Genomic DNA, 15,862 nt, shown 5'->3' with positions numbered 1-15,862 from the left:
TAATTGTTAGTCGGCTTACTTATCCCTACACTCAGTCAGTCGTTCAGTTTGTTTGTTCGTTGTTATACGCTTCTTACGGTCGAGTTACGGAGAAACGGTGTGTCTTCTCTCCACTAAAAATAATAAAATCAACAAAATTGAGCCTGAAGCCAATGTGGATTACTTGCAACAATAGCAACAACAAAAGAGGGTGTTAAAAAGCAAATTTTAATTAAAAAGAAAATTTAAAAAAAAAATATCTATATCCATAAAACAAAAATTACCAACAACTAAAAAAAATTTAAACAAAAAACTCCAAAAGGAATTTTACAATAATTTTTTAGTTTCGAAATTTTTTATAAAATAAAAAAAAGAAGAAAAGAGTTCAAAGAAAACCAGACGTAATCATTTAATCAATCTCTCTCAATTGGTAAGTGCTCTCATGTGCGCGCTCTCTCTCTTTGCCATCACAGTTGGTTAAATTACTGCTGCTGCTCTTGGTAAAGTGTGTGTGTATTCGACAACGTCGTCGTGTGTTTTCTTATGAAAGTGTGTAGTAGTCGCGTTGATTTTGTGCGGTTTCTTATTGTTATTTTCCGATTGAGCCTGTCTCCCGTTAACTTCAAAATACACCACCATCATCATCATCATTGACAACAAAAACAACTCTGCCGCTGCTTAAACTTCTCACCACCATAATAACACAAGTGACGGTGTTTATCTCGTTTCTTTTTTGTACAACAAATAGCAACAACAATAAAATTGTGTTTGCTTGTGTATTGAGAGAAGAAAAAAAAAGAAACAACAAAAATACACAAAATTATACAGCAACATATTGTAAGGTGTGGGGAAATCGATTGATTACGTACCATATTATAATCTCTTCCACCACCTAACTTGCTTAAATGTTGCATTAAAAGAAAATCAACATAAAAATTGAGAAACCAAGAAATTAATACGATTTCTTTTGTCAATTCCCAGCAAAAACCCAAAAATAACTAAAGAAAATATATAACATAAATGAGTTGCAATAACGAAAAAGTGAGATAACAAAGTAAAAAGCAGCATTCAATAAAAAAGCAGCAATTGGTGAAAATAATTTATAATTAACTGTGAACAATTTTTGTTAGAAAGAAGATATAACAAAAAAATATGGAAAAATCAACAGACTCTAGTAGTGGTTCGACGTCTTTAACACCATCTTCGTCGTCGACGACGACGACGCCGTCATCTTCAACAACAGCGTCAACATCGTCGTCTTCGTTATCAAGTGCTAACAATCCAGGAGAAGGTAGCCTATCATCTGCTAACAGCCAGCATATGCTGAATTCTTCCAATAAAGCTGTTTATGATGTTGGTAGCCAAGCAACAACGCATTCTGACAGCAATGGCAACCCACAACAACAGCAGCATCAGAAAATGCCACAAACGCCATCTAGCCAACAGCCCACAACTACACCAACAACAACGATGTACATGCAAAAGCATCATCAAAACAATAGTTGTTCCTCAACAAAAAATCAACTTAATTTACTTGGGTGTGGTCCATCGGTGTCGGCGGCGGCAACATCATCAGCAAATAGTGGCAGTTTAAAGGCCTCCAATGGCAATAGTAACCATAACAACAACAATTCATGTTCTGCACCACTACCAACTCCATCCTCCTCAAACGTATCCCTTAACAACACCAACAATGGCACCTTGGGTCATCAATCTTGTAACTCTGCTGCCGTTATCTCCTCCTCGCCCAGCAACTCGGCAATATCTATTGCCTCTTCTAATAGTAATGCTGCCATTGCCTCTGCTTTGGGCTTTACTTCAACATCAACAACCATGGTAACATTGCCGACATCATTGTCATCAATGTCAGCGTCGTCGTCATCATCATCATCATCATCATCAACAACAACAGCAGCAGTAGCATCCTCCTCAACAACTTTGTCGTCTACACAAATGGCGCCTATTAATCTTAATATAAGCACAACAACCGGAGGCAATTTTAGTGTTTCGGTTGATCCTCAGATAAGTGTGGAAAATCTGAAGAAGATTATAGCCAAGAAGCTTAAAGTTGCCAAGGATCGTATATGTTTGCTGCATAGAGAAAAGTAAGTAAAATATGAAATTCGAATAAGCCAACAAAGTTTTTTTATTTGTTCTCTTTTGGTACAATCCCAACTGTTGGGTACAGAGAAATTAAGGAGACTCCGGAGGAGTTTGTGTGGGTATTTAAAATCGGATTTGTTTGGTAGTTTACTAATTTTTACTTTTCTTATTTAGAAAATGAAATACCACCAACCCAATCAAAATCGATGGGGGGAATTGTTTTATGAGGTTGGTGCTGCCGAGAAGCAGAGCAAGTTATAAGTTTTTATGCAACAAAGGACACATAAATGAATGCAAAAATTAGATATAGTTTTATCGGTCCCACGATGTGTCAAATCTGAGAACAGGAATTACTTTGTTTGATGAAGGATTCTTAGCATATAGGTATTTAGATGTAATTTTTCTTAACAACTAGAAATGCTCAAATAAGTATTCTTTTAAAAGGTTTGTTTTTAGGTCTTCAAAAACCTGACTGCCTCATAAATATTTAAAAAAATATGAGAAACATAAGGAACTTAGGAATGCCATATCTCAGGAAGTATAGACTCCCCCATGAAAATATTCTACTATTTTAAACAGGGGATCTCAAAATTGACGTGAGCAGGGTAAAGGCGTGTGGTGATAAGATATTATATTCTCAGAAGCATTTGTTATCAGAGGGAAAACTTTGTGCAAAATCAAATGGTTCTGCATATTCAAAGCCTGAGACTTGTTCTATAAAATATCAAGCTTAAGACTTTATTCAGAATAAAGTAAAGTATGTGGTTATTTGTTCAGTGGAATTATTCTGAAAATAACCACAAAATCGTATTTCTCAAAAATGCAAGCCTTCAGGCGAATACCCATTTTGATGTAAATATAGTGAGATTGTAGGAAAGTAATATAAAACGTGTTTAGCAATTTTTTTTATTTTCGTTTTATAGGAACATTTTTTTCTTGTATTGTTGAGCTTTGTATTTTGTCACTGAACTTCGTCCAACCACATGGTTTTTCTGTTTTATTTATGTTTGGGTTTTTATACATACCAGTACGACGTACGCGCATACCTTATCACATATTTTTTTCTGAACTGCTCGAAAGCCAAGGCAAGGGAGACGGGGTAGGGAAGTAGGAAAATCACCACAATTTGTATGGATGGTGGCAGTCTTATTGTTTTCTTTGTGGAAGAATAAGCAATTATGGCACCTCCCTGGTTTATTGATAAAACTAAAGCAATTAAATTTAGCAAAATATAAAAAAGACAAATTTTAAACAGTACCCCATAATTTTCTGTAAAATATGGTGAATGGAGTTATGCAAGTAATTTGCATTATCCTTAACGCCATTTTTTTCTTTTTTTTTAACGCCGCTGAATGTCCTGTTCAGATTGACTTTCTTATCTTGACATTGTGCCACCACCACCGCCGTCGCCGCCATTGTTTCACCACCATCACCAATGCCATAACATCTCTACCCTTAGAGTAGACCCACAACACTTTGCACGGCCAACAAGAAAACATATGATGTGTGATGGACGGACAGACAGACAGTCAGTGGTGTTAAATTTACAAAACAGGTTTCTTTTTTTGTTCAGCATTTCTTTTTTCAGACTCTTCTCAGGACAAAAAGGTGTGAGTGTATTTGCCATGCATGCATGGTATAAGGATGTTGATGACGTTGACGTTATTGGGGCGTTTCATAAAATCTTTGCCATCCACATCTTTTGGGTAAGAGTCACCAGTATGCGTATGATAGGGCTCATACTTCGATTATACACTTTGTGACTGCTATTAGGGGTGCGATTTTATAGATTTAATTTTTTCTCTTCGTTTTAACATCACACAAAGATAATTATCATCTGTGGCGTATGGTCGTCAACTGACTTCCTTTTACTTATTCTTCTACTTGTTCTCTTTACACTTTTGGAAAAAGGATTAAGGGTTCAATAGCAAATATTTGACATTGCGGCAACAAAAGTAATTGCAACACTGGTTTTTTTCGGTGGAGTGCTACCCTTGTATGGATTATAAAAAAATCTCATTCAAAGGTTGTTTTACAAGGGTGGAAGTACCGAAATATTAAAGTTCTTTAGTAGATATTTTTCTTTGGAAGACCATCAGAAAACTTATTCTATATAAGACAATCAAAAAATTATAGTAGGTCCTCAAGCGTATAAAACCTATAAATACAAACCTATATATTCAAACCTTCCGGTTAAATAATAAATTTTCGACTGTTTCAGTTTCCTCCTCATCTTGAAAAATCCTGCAGTAACTGGTGTCGTCACGACCCCACTTAGAAGCCATGGCCCTTATGCCAGAGTGACCTGTGATGATTCCCATCACAAGGTTTGCAGGATTTTGCCATGGAGATAAGAGACCTGGTTCTTTTCCCGGGGAGTTTCGGCCAATTTATCTTCGAGACATTGTATCCCCTTTTGTTTAGCCAGTTTTATTGAAATATACCGAAATAATGTTTATATATCACTCGAAAGAAGTGGCACAAAGCTGGCTTCACCGATATGACTCGGAACCAAGTCTTGTAAATTCATCTGCTGATCCTCTACCAGAAATGTTGCAATAGTCTTGAATCGAACAAAGCTTGATTGAGGACTTATCTTCTTCCAATGCATTCTAACATCCCGAAACTGCTCTGTACATGAATTTAGTTAGCCGGATCGTTATGTTCACTGTTTCCATTTGGCCACAGATCTGTGGCTCTTTTTGAAATAAAATCGCAGTTGTTGTTTAGTTTGATGGAGTATCTAATGTTCAGCCGTTCGTAGAAGACCTCTGCACACGTTCCACTTTCCATCTTTGAACCATCGGTATAGACAGCTATGTAGTTTAGGGTTTTTACAGGTCCAAGTGTGTCTCTCTGGTGGATGCCTAGTGGCTTAAGGTTCAACCGTGATGATATATAATCACTGGTTTTGGTCTCGCCTTCTATGTGTTCCATATGTCGTAAAATCGAAAAATGTCCAAAGGACTGGCTGCTGGGCCATTGTTCAAGTTCTCTAAGTTTCAGTGCGCATCTGACTGGCTACTCCTCTACAAATAGACTTAAGGCTTTTAAGTGAAGGGTATCTAGTGCATCGTAGGATGTACTCCAAAATGCAGCTGTGATCAATAATGATGTGATTCTTTGAACCTTATCAATGTTTCGCTGGTAGGATGATTTCCTTAGATTGCCACCAAACTACAGCTCCATTGTTGAGAATCGGACTTATATAAATTTGATTATATGCGATTTTAGCCCTCCGTCCTATAAAATTCTTGCAAGAATAAAGTGCGCTTAAACACCTCTTCGCCCGTTTCTCAATATTCCTCTTCCAATTCAGCTGATGATCGAGAAAAGTACAGAGAAACATGGCTTCTGGAGATAGCCTTAGCGTGACTCCATCTAGCATAGGTGGTGGTGAAAACTCTAGGTGTTTTCGTTTCATTGTGAAGAGGGCGAGCTCTGTTTTAAATGGAAAGGAAAGCTGTTTGCATTAGATCTGAAATTTCAGGATTTTTTCTGCAATCATCAGAACTACGTAGTTAACATACGCCACGACTTTTGTTCCAGATCCTTGAGTATACCATGTCTTAATAAGCCATAATAATGGTAATAAAACACTGCCCTGTGGGGGCTCCCTGATGACCAATACCCTGACGGAGCTTTCCCAGATGTGTGAGTTAATGATTCTGATACTGAGCAAAACATCGATTCACTCTATGAGGAGCAAGGGGATATCAAGTTTTAAGAGAAAGTTTTGAACGATCATACGTTTGCTAAGGGTTCCAAATTTTTCCGCCTATCTGGAAAAGATGTTAACTTATAGAAAAAATAAAGTAAAGTCAGTGTTGTTCAAACTCATACCTACCTTTTTGATGTGTACAATGGGTTTCTACGGGGTTCTTTCAATTTTTTTGATAAACCGACAAACAATTTTTAAGCGGGGCACAAAACTCTCCAATTACTTATGGCTTCTGAAATGCTTCAACTCACTGTACATATTTTTTCGAAACGAAAAAAAGTTAATAAAATATGCTACGCAATTCAATTTCTTTAAAGATTCTAAACAAATAATCAAATTAAATTAGATAGTTACCTAGTTAATTGAATGACATAACTGCTGTTGGCTGGCGCAGTTGGTCCGGCAGGGAAACTACACATACAATTCATCAATGTGGTGTACTACCCACCAACACACCACATCAATGCAAAAATTAGTTTTTTGTTTTGCTTTCAAACATTCTTTTGTGTTTCTGTCTAAAGCGCCATTGTTATTAAACAACAAAAATAGAAAATTTATAAAGAATTTTGTTTTTCACTTTGCAAAAACAATGTGCGGTGAACAAAGTCAAATATAGTCAAACACACACACATATATACACGGGCGCGCTCACAACGAATAATGCAACGTCGTCAAGTTGTTGTGGTGGTGGGGAAATACACAAAACAAAGAACCGGCAAAAACGCCAAGCCCCAAATACACATTGAACAACATGGCGCTGTTGTTGTTTGTTATGCATCAAATTGAAAAGAGAATAGACATTTCTGCTTTTGTTTTTTTTTTTTTTTTTTCGTGTGTTGAGCCCTTTTTTGCACTAGAGACAAGATTTCCCCCGTCTGATAATTACATATGGAGAGAGAGAAACTGTTTGAGCTCTCTCTGGCTCTCTTAAAAGCACTCAACTAATGTTTTTGTTTAATTTTATTTTTTCATTTTGACACGCTACTTTATCTTGAATAATTTTGTTTAGCAAAATGATTATTGCGTGATTTTTCTTTAAGTTTTTTTTTGCGTTTGTTTTCTTTTTGTGTTCTTCAAATTGGCGATCATATTTTTTGTACTGTACTTTTGAAAACATGTTTATTTTTTCAAAGCTACTGGCCAACGGCAATACACACACACAAGTTGTGGGTTGCCATTGAGGTGAGAATATTCAGTACAACAACGTCAACTTTGAAAACAACTGATGATCTGGTCTTACCAGATCAATATTATTTTGAAAGGTCACTTAATTTTGCGGTGGGAGGTTAATAACATATCAATGCATTATTTTCAAAGTTTTCCAGCAAAAATTTAATTGAAATGTAAATAATTGAAAGCATTTTTGCAACTTGCAAATTTGAGGCTAATTTTGAAAATTTTCAGCGTGGAACAATTAATTCAAATTTGCATATCCAGCTCTGAGATATTTTTAAATATGTCTATAATTTGAAAAAATTGTTAACAAACGAGGTTACCTTCTTAATTTAAACATAATTTTATCCTGGGGCCTAAGTCAATACTTGCCGGTAAATGGGCCTTAGGGCGACTAGCCGAAAGTGGATTAGGGATATGTAGTCAGAAACAGAAATCAATTTTCATTTTCTTTTTTAGCTTTAAAAATTCCACTTTTCATTTTTTTTTTGAGTTTTTCTAATCAGTTCAAATTGATTTTTCAAAACCAAAATCTTTTTCGATTTTAGACTTTTTAATTACTAATTCATCCAAACATAAGATAAATAAAAATCAAAACTGTATTTAATGGTTCTGTGTAATTTGGCTTTTTAAGGGTGATTTTTGGAGCTATAGAAAAGTTTTTCAAGAAAAATAAGTAAAAAGGCTGTAATTACTGCCAGGCCGAACTTTGAATATACTCCACCATTTGGAACGAATTTGACAATTTTCGAAAAAAAAAATCCCTTAAAAATTCTGTCAAAATTTTAAAATACCAAATATAGCCGTCATATTAGGGTCTAAACGACGACGTAGTCCTGCATAGCCAACTTTTGTCATAAGCCATTACAATATTCAAATGCGAAACTTAAAAAAAAATTGGGGAATAATGTAGCTAAAATCATCATTATAGGCATAGATGGCCCGTCGGAAATTATGACGTATCTGACATACATTTCCGACGTATATTACATACGTCGGAAAAGTCGTAAACCTACCCGATAAAACAAGGTTTTTGACAAAAATAGGAAAGAAATAAAAAACACATTTGTCTCTTAAAATCCAATTCAGTTTTTCTTTAAAATATTTGTTTTATTAAACAGGAAATACAAAAACATAACAAACTTAAATAATTCATTTAAATTACATTTAAAATCAAAGGCCTCTAAGCAGGTACATACTGTTATTACAAATTATTTTGTAATTTGTTTCGTTTAATTTTCGTTTTCGCTGGAATCAGTATCCTCTATATACTGCGAGACGTCTTTTGTTTCATTTATTCTTAAAGAAAAATAAACTTCTAACAATTTCTTAGAACGTTCTGAGTCTAATCTGTTCCTCAAATCGGTATGAACATGTGTCCAATTTGAAAAAATACCCTCCAGCTGAGCTGTTGAAGCTGGTATCATGAGCAATTTTTGTGCAAATGTCGCTAATGATTTGTGTCTATTTGCAGCCAATTCCCAGAATAGCCCAGGTTTGGATGTTTTTTCCAAAAGTAAGGCAAAAAATCCTGCCGCATTTTTGTATTCTGAAAATGATTGTAATCCATGTTCATCAAGATTTTCCAGTAAAAAGTCTTCAACTTTTTGCATTTGCTCTGGGTTCAGCCTTCCACCCTTATATAGCGGATGCAAAACATTTGCTGCGAGGTTATATTTGTTAAAGACTTTACTGATTCTACATCTTTCTGCCGCCACTTCATATAATTCTGGTTTTGCCGTAGTAAGCAATTTTATCCATTCTTCTGTTGCATCAGCTATAGAATACTCAGACTTTTGACAGTTTTTTATAAGTAAAGCTACAGGATTCAAAAGATCAAATAGTTCCTTAACGGATTGAATAAAGTCCTCCTTATAGAGCAGCTCACTTATATAGGATTTGACCAAGGGTTTTCCATCAGTGTTAGTTTCTGCAGATATTTGCTTCATTTTGGAAATGTTGTTTATCAACCAAAAAAGTCCATCACGCTCACTGCACCATCTTGTTGCACATGGTAACTTCGCTTTGGTTCCTCCAAGCATTGACAACTTTCTTTCAATATGTACTTTTTTAAATTCATTAAGAATTTTATGTACTTTTCCAAGTATTGAAGAGTTTTCAGTAACTTCGTCCTCCAACATACCGAATACATCATCGTTTTGTTGAGACTGTAGCCGCGTAGATCGCCTCTGGCTATTCCCAGTCGCACAAAGATAATTTAACTCGAAACGAATACCAAAATTCTTGATGATATCTTTGGATAGCAAATTGCCGATGTGGGCATTACACGTTGTATGAATCAGCCCAACATTTCGGCCCATTGATACCATATTGGCAGCATTATCTGTGACTACAGCGAAAACTTCAACTTTGTATCGATCTTTGGCTAAACTGGCAGCTTTCTTCACCATTTCAGTGAGATTTTCTGAAGTTTCTCTCATGTATGAAAAGTCGTAAGATTCCAAAAAAATTCTGTGATCACAGTTGTGCAGTAATGCTGCGACATTTTTTGTGTTTGATGCTGAATTTTTCCATCCGTCAATAAGAAGTACGGAATATGTACCTTCTTTTAAAAATTTCGCATTCAAATCGATTTGCTCCTTATGCACTGCATCCAATAGTGGTCCAGCTATCCTTTTTCTGCTTGGTGGTTTGTACGATGGTTGCATTCCTTTGCAAAAATCTCTGAAGAATTGATTACCTGCTGCAACAAAAGGAATGTTACAAGCGAAAAAAAATCTGGCAGTACGAATGTCGAGTTGAGCTTTGTCTTTCTTGCTGATTTTACGAAAAAAATCCTTAATAGTAGTTTGAGTATTTGATGTCTGTGTACATGACAACTGAAAGTAATAGTGATATTTTAATACATGTAAATTGAAAACGAATTCATGCTTACATTTTTTTGGGATATGCCCGCTTCAAGTAAATCACTTCCGTTGTCCTCGTCAATCTGTTCAACATTGCATTTTTTCCTAAAAATCCAAAAACGCATTTATAAATAATCATTGTGTTAATATTAATATTGAGTACTTACCGATGTGACTGCATTCTGTTAATAGCCGTGTTGCGGATTAATTGCTTGCACCTATTGCACTGGGCAATAGCTTTTCCTCGTTCACTTATTTTTGTATATCCGTACCAATATGGATGAAGGGGCCTACCACCGGTTGCTCCAGAACTTTGTCCAAACCCCTCTGGTTGTTGTTCATCACTCGGACTTTTTAACATTTTAAAATATATAATATTTTTGTAATTGTTGAAAAGTAGTTTTATATCCCGCTCAAACTAATTTGTTTTTGGCGTTTTTTGGTTGACATATGTCAGTTCAATTTGTCAACATGCACAAATGCAATGAAAAACACATCAAGCAGTATACGCGACATTTTGTAGATGGCGTGCTATGTATTTTGTATATTTTATGATTCCTTTAATTAAATTTAAATGTTTTATTTAAAAAACATCAAGATCACAAAAAGTAGATTTTATAAAAGTCTAAATTTTGAGAATCTTACATGTATTATAAGTTGTGATTATATAGTATCGTGGGTACTATCAGCAATATACATTTGAAATTTATTTCATACAAATTCAAAGTTTTCCAATTATTTTAAATAAATTATTTTTAACAAAGTAAATTATGTATAAAAACTTACTGAATCTTTTTAGTAACAAGAGCTTGAGAAATTGACCATAATAATGATTATAACACAGCATTTTTCAGGTTTATGACGTTAAATACATTTCATACTTTTTATACAGCTTTATGACGTTTTCGACGTTTACAACTTTGTTACAGTCGAAAACCTAAAATTTTCCTATTCGGACCATCTCTGATTATAGGGAGGTACTTGTACATGGGGGCTATACAAAAATTTGGACCTGCACAGACAATTTTCTGCCTTAGGCTGCAGTTTTCATTACGATCTTCAAATACCAAATTTGAAACAATTCCAATGAATAATGTCGCTTAAATCATCAAAATACCAAATATAGGGAGGTACGAAGACGTGGACCTGCACAGACAATTTTCTGTCTTCAGCTGTAGTAGCCATTACGAACTTCAAATACTAAATTTGAAACAATTCCGATGAATAATGTCACTAAAATGATCAAAGTACCGAATATCGGGAGGTACCGTTATATGGGGGCTATACGAAGACGTGGACCTGCACAGACAATTTTCTGTCTTCGGCTGTAGTATCCATTACGAACTTCAAATACAAAATTTAAAACAATTCCGATGAATAATCTCGCTAAAATCATCAAAATACCGAATATCGGGAGGTGCCGTTATATGGGGGCTGTACGAAGACGTGGACCTGCGCAGACAATTTTCTGTCTTAGGCTGTAGTATCCATTACGAACTTCAAATGCCAAATTTGAAACAATTCTGGCGAATAATGACGATAAAATCATCAAAATACCGAATATCGGGAGGTATCGTTATGTGAGGGCTATACGAAGACGTGGACCTGCACAGAAAATTTTCTGTCATAGGCTGTAGTATCCATTACGAACTTCAAATACCAAATTTGAAACAATTCCGGTGAATTATATGGCTAAAATCATCAAAATACCGAAAATGGGGAGGTACCATTATATGAGGGCTATACCAAAACGTAGACCTACATGGCCCATTTTCAATACCAAAAGTACTGCAGACATAATATATATTTGAGTAAAATTTTATCAGCCTACTCTATTTCGTTCCAAAACTAGAGTGATTTTGACAGACTGATGTGCTAAATCAACATAGAATTTTATGCTAATCAAGAATATATATACTTTGTGGGGCCTAAAATGTATATTTCGAGGTGTTACAAATGGAATGACAAATCTCCGTACTATGGTGGAGGGTATAAAAACACACTGATTTGGCCAAGGGACAGTTGCAGAGTGGAAAGTACAAGTGCAAAAACGAATACATGTGTTTTTGAAGTCGAGTAGGTCGACTAGCTCAATCAGCCCTGATGCAGAACTGCAAGAATGTACAAAATGTTACTACTACACCCGACTATTTCTTTATTATATCGAAAAAATTGCAAAACCAGTAGATTCTTCCAGGTTTTGAAACAAAGTAGAAGGACAAAACTAACATTCCATTGTCTCTATATTCCAATATTCCGTTGTCTTGATAAAATTTGCATATTTGGGATTTGTCACAGAAATTACAATCTATTATGGCTAGATCATGTGGCAACACTCTTTCTCTCCCTCTCTTCACTTTGCCAACCATCACTGTAGCCCAATAGGTGAAAAACAACTCAAAAAATGTCGGATATTGCAGTGATGTTGTTACGAAATTCCAAGAGGGCAGTTTGCCGCTGTTGTTGCACAAGCCACAAATCCAAGCAAAGAAAACTCAAACTGTGTTACAGATGTCATACAGCAACAAAAACAGACCAAGAAAAGAAAAAAAAAAGTCGGCATCATCTACTTTACAACAACAACAACCAGAATGGCAAACAACTTTGCTTTTTTCCACCAGATGGGTTCGTTCTTTGTTCTTAGCTTGTGCTTTCTTCAACCACCACCATCATCATCATCATCGTCATCAATGTCATAATTATCTAGTTAATCTCAGTGGCTGTTCTCTTTAAGAACTGGCTTGGTTTGGTCTGGCCTGGCCATATCACAAACAACAATTGCATTGAAATTCAATCTCAAGTCGAAGTTGAATATAAAGTAAATAAACATTAAACAAGTTCAAGTCAAGCTTTGTAAGAACACTGAAACTGAACTGAAAAAAAAAAAAAACATGTCCCACACACCAACAAATCGGCAACCTCCATTCAAAGTCGTTGCTGGTGTGTGAGTGCCGGATCGGTCGTTGTTCGGTCACTTCACTCACTCACCCTCTGCAAGCAGCAAATCACAGAAGCCATGAAAAGAATGGATTGATAGTGGTGTGTGGTTGGAGCAGCAGCATGTTCAACGACGCTTGGACATGTTGTTGATTTGTTTTTGTTCTTCTTTTTGTGAAAGAATTGAATAAAACCTTAACTGTGAATTACACACTTTGCCTTTGTATAAAATATGTTTTTTTTGTTTGCTTTTTTACTTAGCTTGTGTTGTTTTTCTTTTTGGCCCACAACCTGCTTGTCTTCTTGACTTCCACTAGGTTTTTTTCGGGTTTCATGTTGGTATTTCATCAACATCATTTTCTTTATGTTTTAGGCATTTCATATATTTCATTGTTGTCAAACAATAAAACTCAATCTCTGTTAAATTCACTCAGAGTGTAACCGAAAGAGAGAGAGAGAATGGGATTTTTTTTTACTATTGAGCGCTTGATGCTCTTTCCATGTTTTTTTTTCATTCATCAAAATTAACGGCTTCAATGCTCTCATTTTTTCTTTGTTTACTAAAAAACATTTGTTGTTTTTTACTATTGTTGTTATGCTTTCCGTTGTCTATTTTGAGAGTGATGTGTGATGCTGTTTGGCCCCGCTGCTGCTCCCATTTTGGTATTTTGACTTATTGCTTAGTCGTTACGAGTGTTGCCAGATCTTGCAGCATATTTTATGTTGTCATTTGAGTAGAGTAATTGCGCCTAAATTCGATATGTCCCACTGGGTCGCTATATTAATAAATAAACTGAAATGAATAAGAATTTTTGTAAATAATTGTTTTTTTTTTATAAAAAAAATTAAAACAAACAATTGGGGACGACAAATTTAAAAGACTCGTTATTACCAATTTATTATTTGATGTTGACGATTCAAATTCTTTAGAAATAATGAGAACTAGACAATTACAGTTTTTATTTTTTAACACCTCAATGTGGTACCACAGCGTATTGGGCTTTTGGGTTAATTCTAGTTTGTTAAAATATTTAATGAAATTTCCAAAAAGTACCGAGTTAAGGGACATAGCATGGTATAATAATACGGGTAGTCGCATCGTCACAGCTGCTGGGACAATGAACTGTCAAACCAATTTTGAAATTGAAAATTTTGACTCAAAAATTATTCAAATTTGTAAAAATTGTTGAGAAATGCAAATCATAACAACCTCCAATTGATGTCGTATAAGAATACTCATAAAAATCTACTTATTTTTGGAAAAAAAAAAAAAAACATTTTTAAAAATTTTGACATATCAATATTTCCAAGCGTTGATGCCTCTACCTGTATTCTTCTACCATGGGACATAGTTTACAAAAACTGGATCCAAGCCGGTTCTGCACATTCGATTCCCACAATTTATCTAGGCATTTAAAAAAAAAAAAAACTTATGCCAATAACTATCTGGCATTTTGAAACCCACCTCTGATAGATTATAAAGTTATTTGGAAAAAATAATAGTTCGAACGGGATTTATTTTAAAAAATAAGTGAAAAAACCAGTAAGGAAAGGTCAAAAGTCGGACGGGGCCGACTATATGATACCCTACACCATTATGCTTAGATCTTCCGTAACAAAAAACTATGAACCTCATTTAAATGCGTATCATGACTTTATAATAGTCACAATTTGGCAACTATATCCAACTCTGAATCGATTTTCAACAATTTTTACGGAGGCTTTTGTACCTCTAGTACCAAATAACATTAAAAAATATTTATTGGAGCAATAAGTATATACCAAATGGAGAAATTCGGTTGAATATGAAAAAATCTACCCCATTTGGACTGATAAAATCGGATGAAGATGTATATCGAAGTTATATAAAAATCTGAACCGATTTCGATAAAATTTGGCAGATTTCATTTCGGACTTTATCTGATGTCCGGTATCAAATATCATTGTTGTGGAGTGCATATTACGAATGTGAGGCACTTAAAACCCCAAATCGGATGAAACATATATATGTGAGCTATAGCTATTTCTGAACCGATTTTTACAAAATTCGAAGCACTTGTGTCTGGGATGAATTCAGTCGGAATTGCGGAAATTCAGATCATTTGAACTGATATTAGCCATTTTGTGTACGATAACCTGAAATCGGATAAATATATATATGGGAGCTTTATCCAAATCTGAACAGATCTTGATAAAATTTGGCAGAGGTATTTCTGGGCTGTATCTGATATCTGGTACCAAATATCATTTATGTGGAGTGCACATTATGAACGTGAGGACTTAAAACCTCAAAAATCTGAACCGATTTTTACCAAATTTAAAGTACTTGTTTCTGGGATGAATTCAGCCGGAATTCAGTTAATTTGGATTGGTATTAGCCATTTGGTGCACGATTAACCTGAAATCGGACGAAGATATATAAGGAAGCTATATGTAAATTTGAACCGATTCTCACAAACTTTAATCGGGTTCGTCCTTGGAAATTTTCATCTCAATCGGATAATAAATGCGACCTGCATTTTATTCACAAGAATACATGGACAGACGGAGGGACGGACTGACATGCATAAGACGACTCAGGAAGTGATTCTATGCATTTCCCAACAGTTTCTCTACTGTCAATCTCACCGAAAATAGGGAAATCGGAGGATCTTAAACAATTTCGAAATATAATTAAATGTTTCATTAAAGAATGACCCGAAAACGGGTAGTACTTTTATGGTTTTATAGAGATTTCCATCAAAATTTCCTAAGCAGTACCTTCCAAATAAAAGTTTTGAATATTATGGAACATAATTTCCATCCGATATGGCAGAGGATTTGGTGGTTAAATAATAAATAATGGGAATTAGATATTTGTGTTTTTTAAACACGTCCTAGTTTTGAAGTTTTTTCATATTATGCTACAATGACTTTTTTTTAATATTTCATTGTAAGAAATCGAGCATACATCACAAGTTCGAATCTTTCCTTAGAAGTAAATTTTGAAAATCTAAAAATTTTTCATCATTATTTGTATTTATATATTTATTTATTTTTTTTACTGAAATTAATTTCCGCCAGAATAATTATCATTTTCAAT

The 15,862-nt window shown here is 34.8% G+C and overlaps 2 protein-coding genes across 3 annotated transcripts in view; one reads left to right on the top strand and one right to left on the bottom strand.

Moving 5' to 3' along the window:
• The first annotated feature begins 27 nt into the window (after positions 1-27).
• LOC101901475 (midnolin homolog) overlaps positions 28-15,862 on the top strand; it is a 107,258-nt gene continuing 91,423 nt past the window's right edge. Inside the window, exons 1-2 of one of the 2 annotated variants that reach the window (XM_005184886.4) lie at positions 28-409; positions 961-2,084. In XM_005184886.4, the coding sequence (XP_005184943.2) occupies positions 1,132-2,084 (953 nt within the window). In that variant the 5' untranslated portion in view covers positions 28-409; positions 961-1,131. Of the gene's footprint in view, positions 2,085-15,862 lie in introns of both variants that reach the window. The other variant, XM_059119175.1, reaches the window with a different exon arrangement.
• Positions 7,929-10,402, bottom strand: LOC131801101 (uncharacterized). The gene is made up of 3 exons (XM_059119176.1): positions 10,011-10,402; positions 9,873-9,948; positions 7,929-9,816 (listed from the first exon to the last, which is right to left on the bottom strand). The coding sequence occupies exons 1-3, from the start codon at positions 10,202-10,204 to the stop codon at positions 8,209-8,211; spliced, it is 1,878 nt and encodes a 625-aa protein (XP_058975159.1). The 5' UTR covers positions 10,205-10,402; the 3' UTR covers positions 7,929-8,208.

This window comes from Musca domestica, unplaced genomic scaffold (assembly GCF_030504385.1).
Source record: "Musca domestica strain aabys unplaced genomic scaffold, Musca_domestica.polishedcontigs.V.1.1 14, whole genome shotgun sequence".
Lineage (NCBI taxonomy): Eukaryota > Metazoa > Arthropoda > Insecta > Diptera > Muscidae > Musca > Musca domestica.
Note: the sequence above shows the minus strand (reverse complement) of the source record. Positions and strands in the feature narration are given on the sequence as shown.

Excerpts from the sequence above, each read along its gene's own strand:
- LOC131801101 (XM_059119176.1), bottom strand. The coding sequence starts at position 10,204 with ATGTTAAAAAGTCCGAGTGATGAACAACAACCAGAGGGGTTTGGACAA. Across the intron at positions 9,949-10,010 it reads AACAGAATGCAGTCACATCG|GAAAAAATGCAATGTTGAAC; the intron begins GTAAGTACTCAA and ends TTGGATTTTTAG. Across the intron at positions 9,817-9,872 it reads CGGGCATATCCCAAAAAAAT|TTGTCATGTACACAGACATC; the intron begins GTAAGCATGAAT and ends TATTACTTTCAG.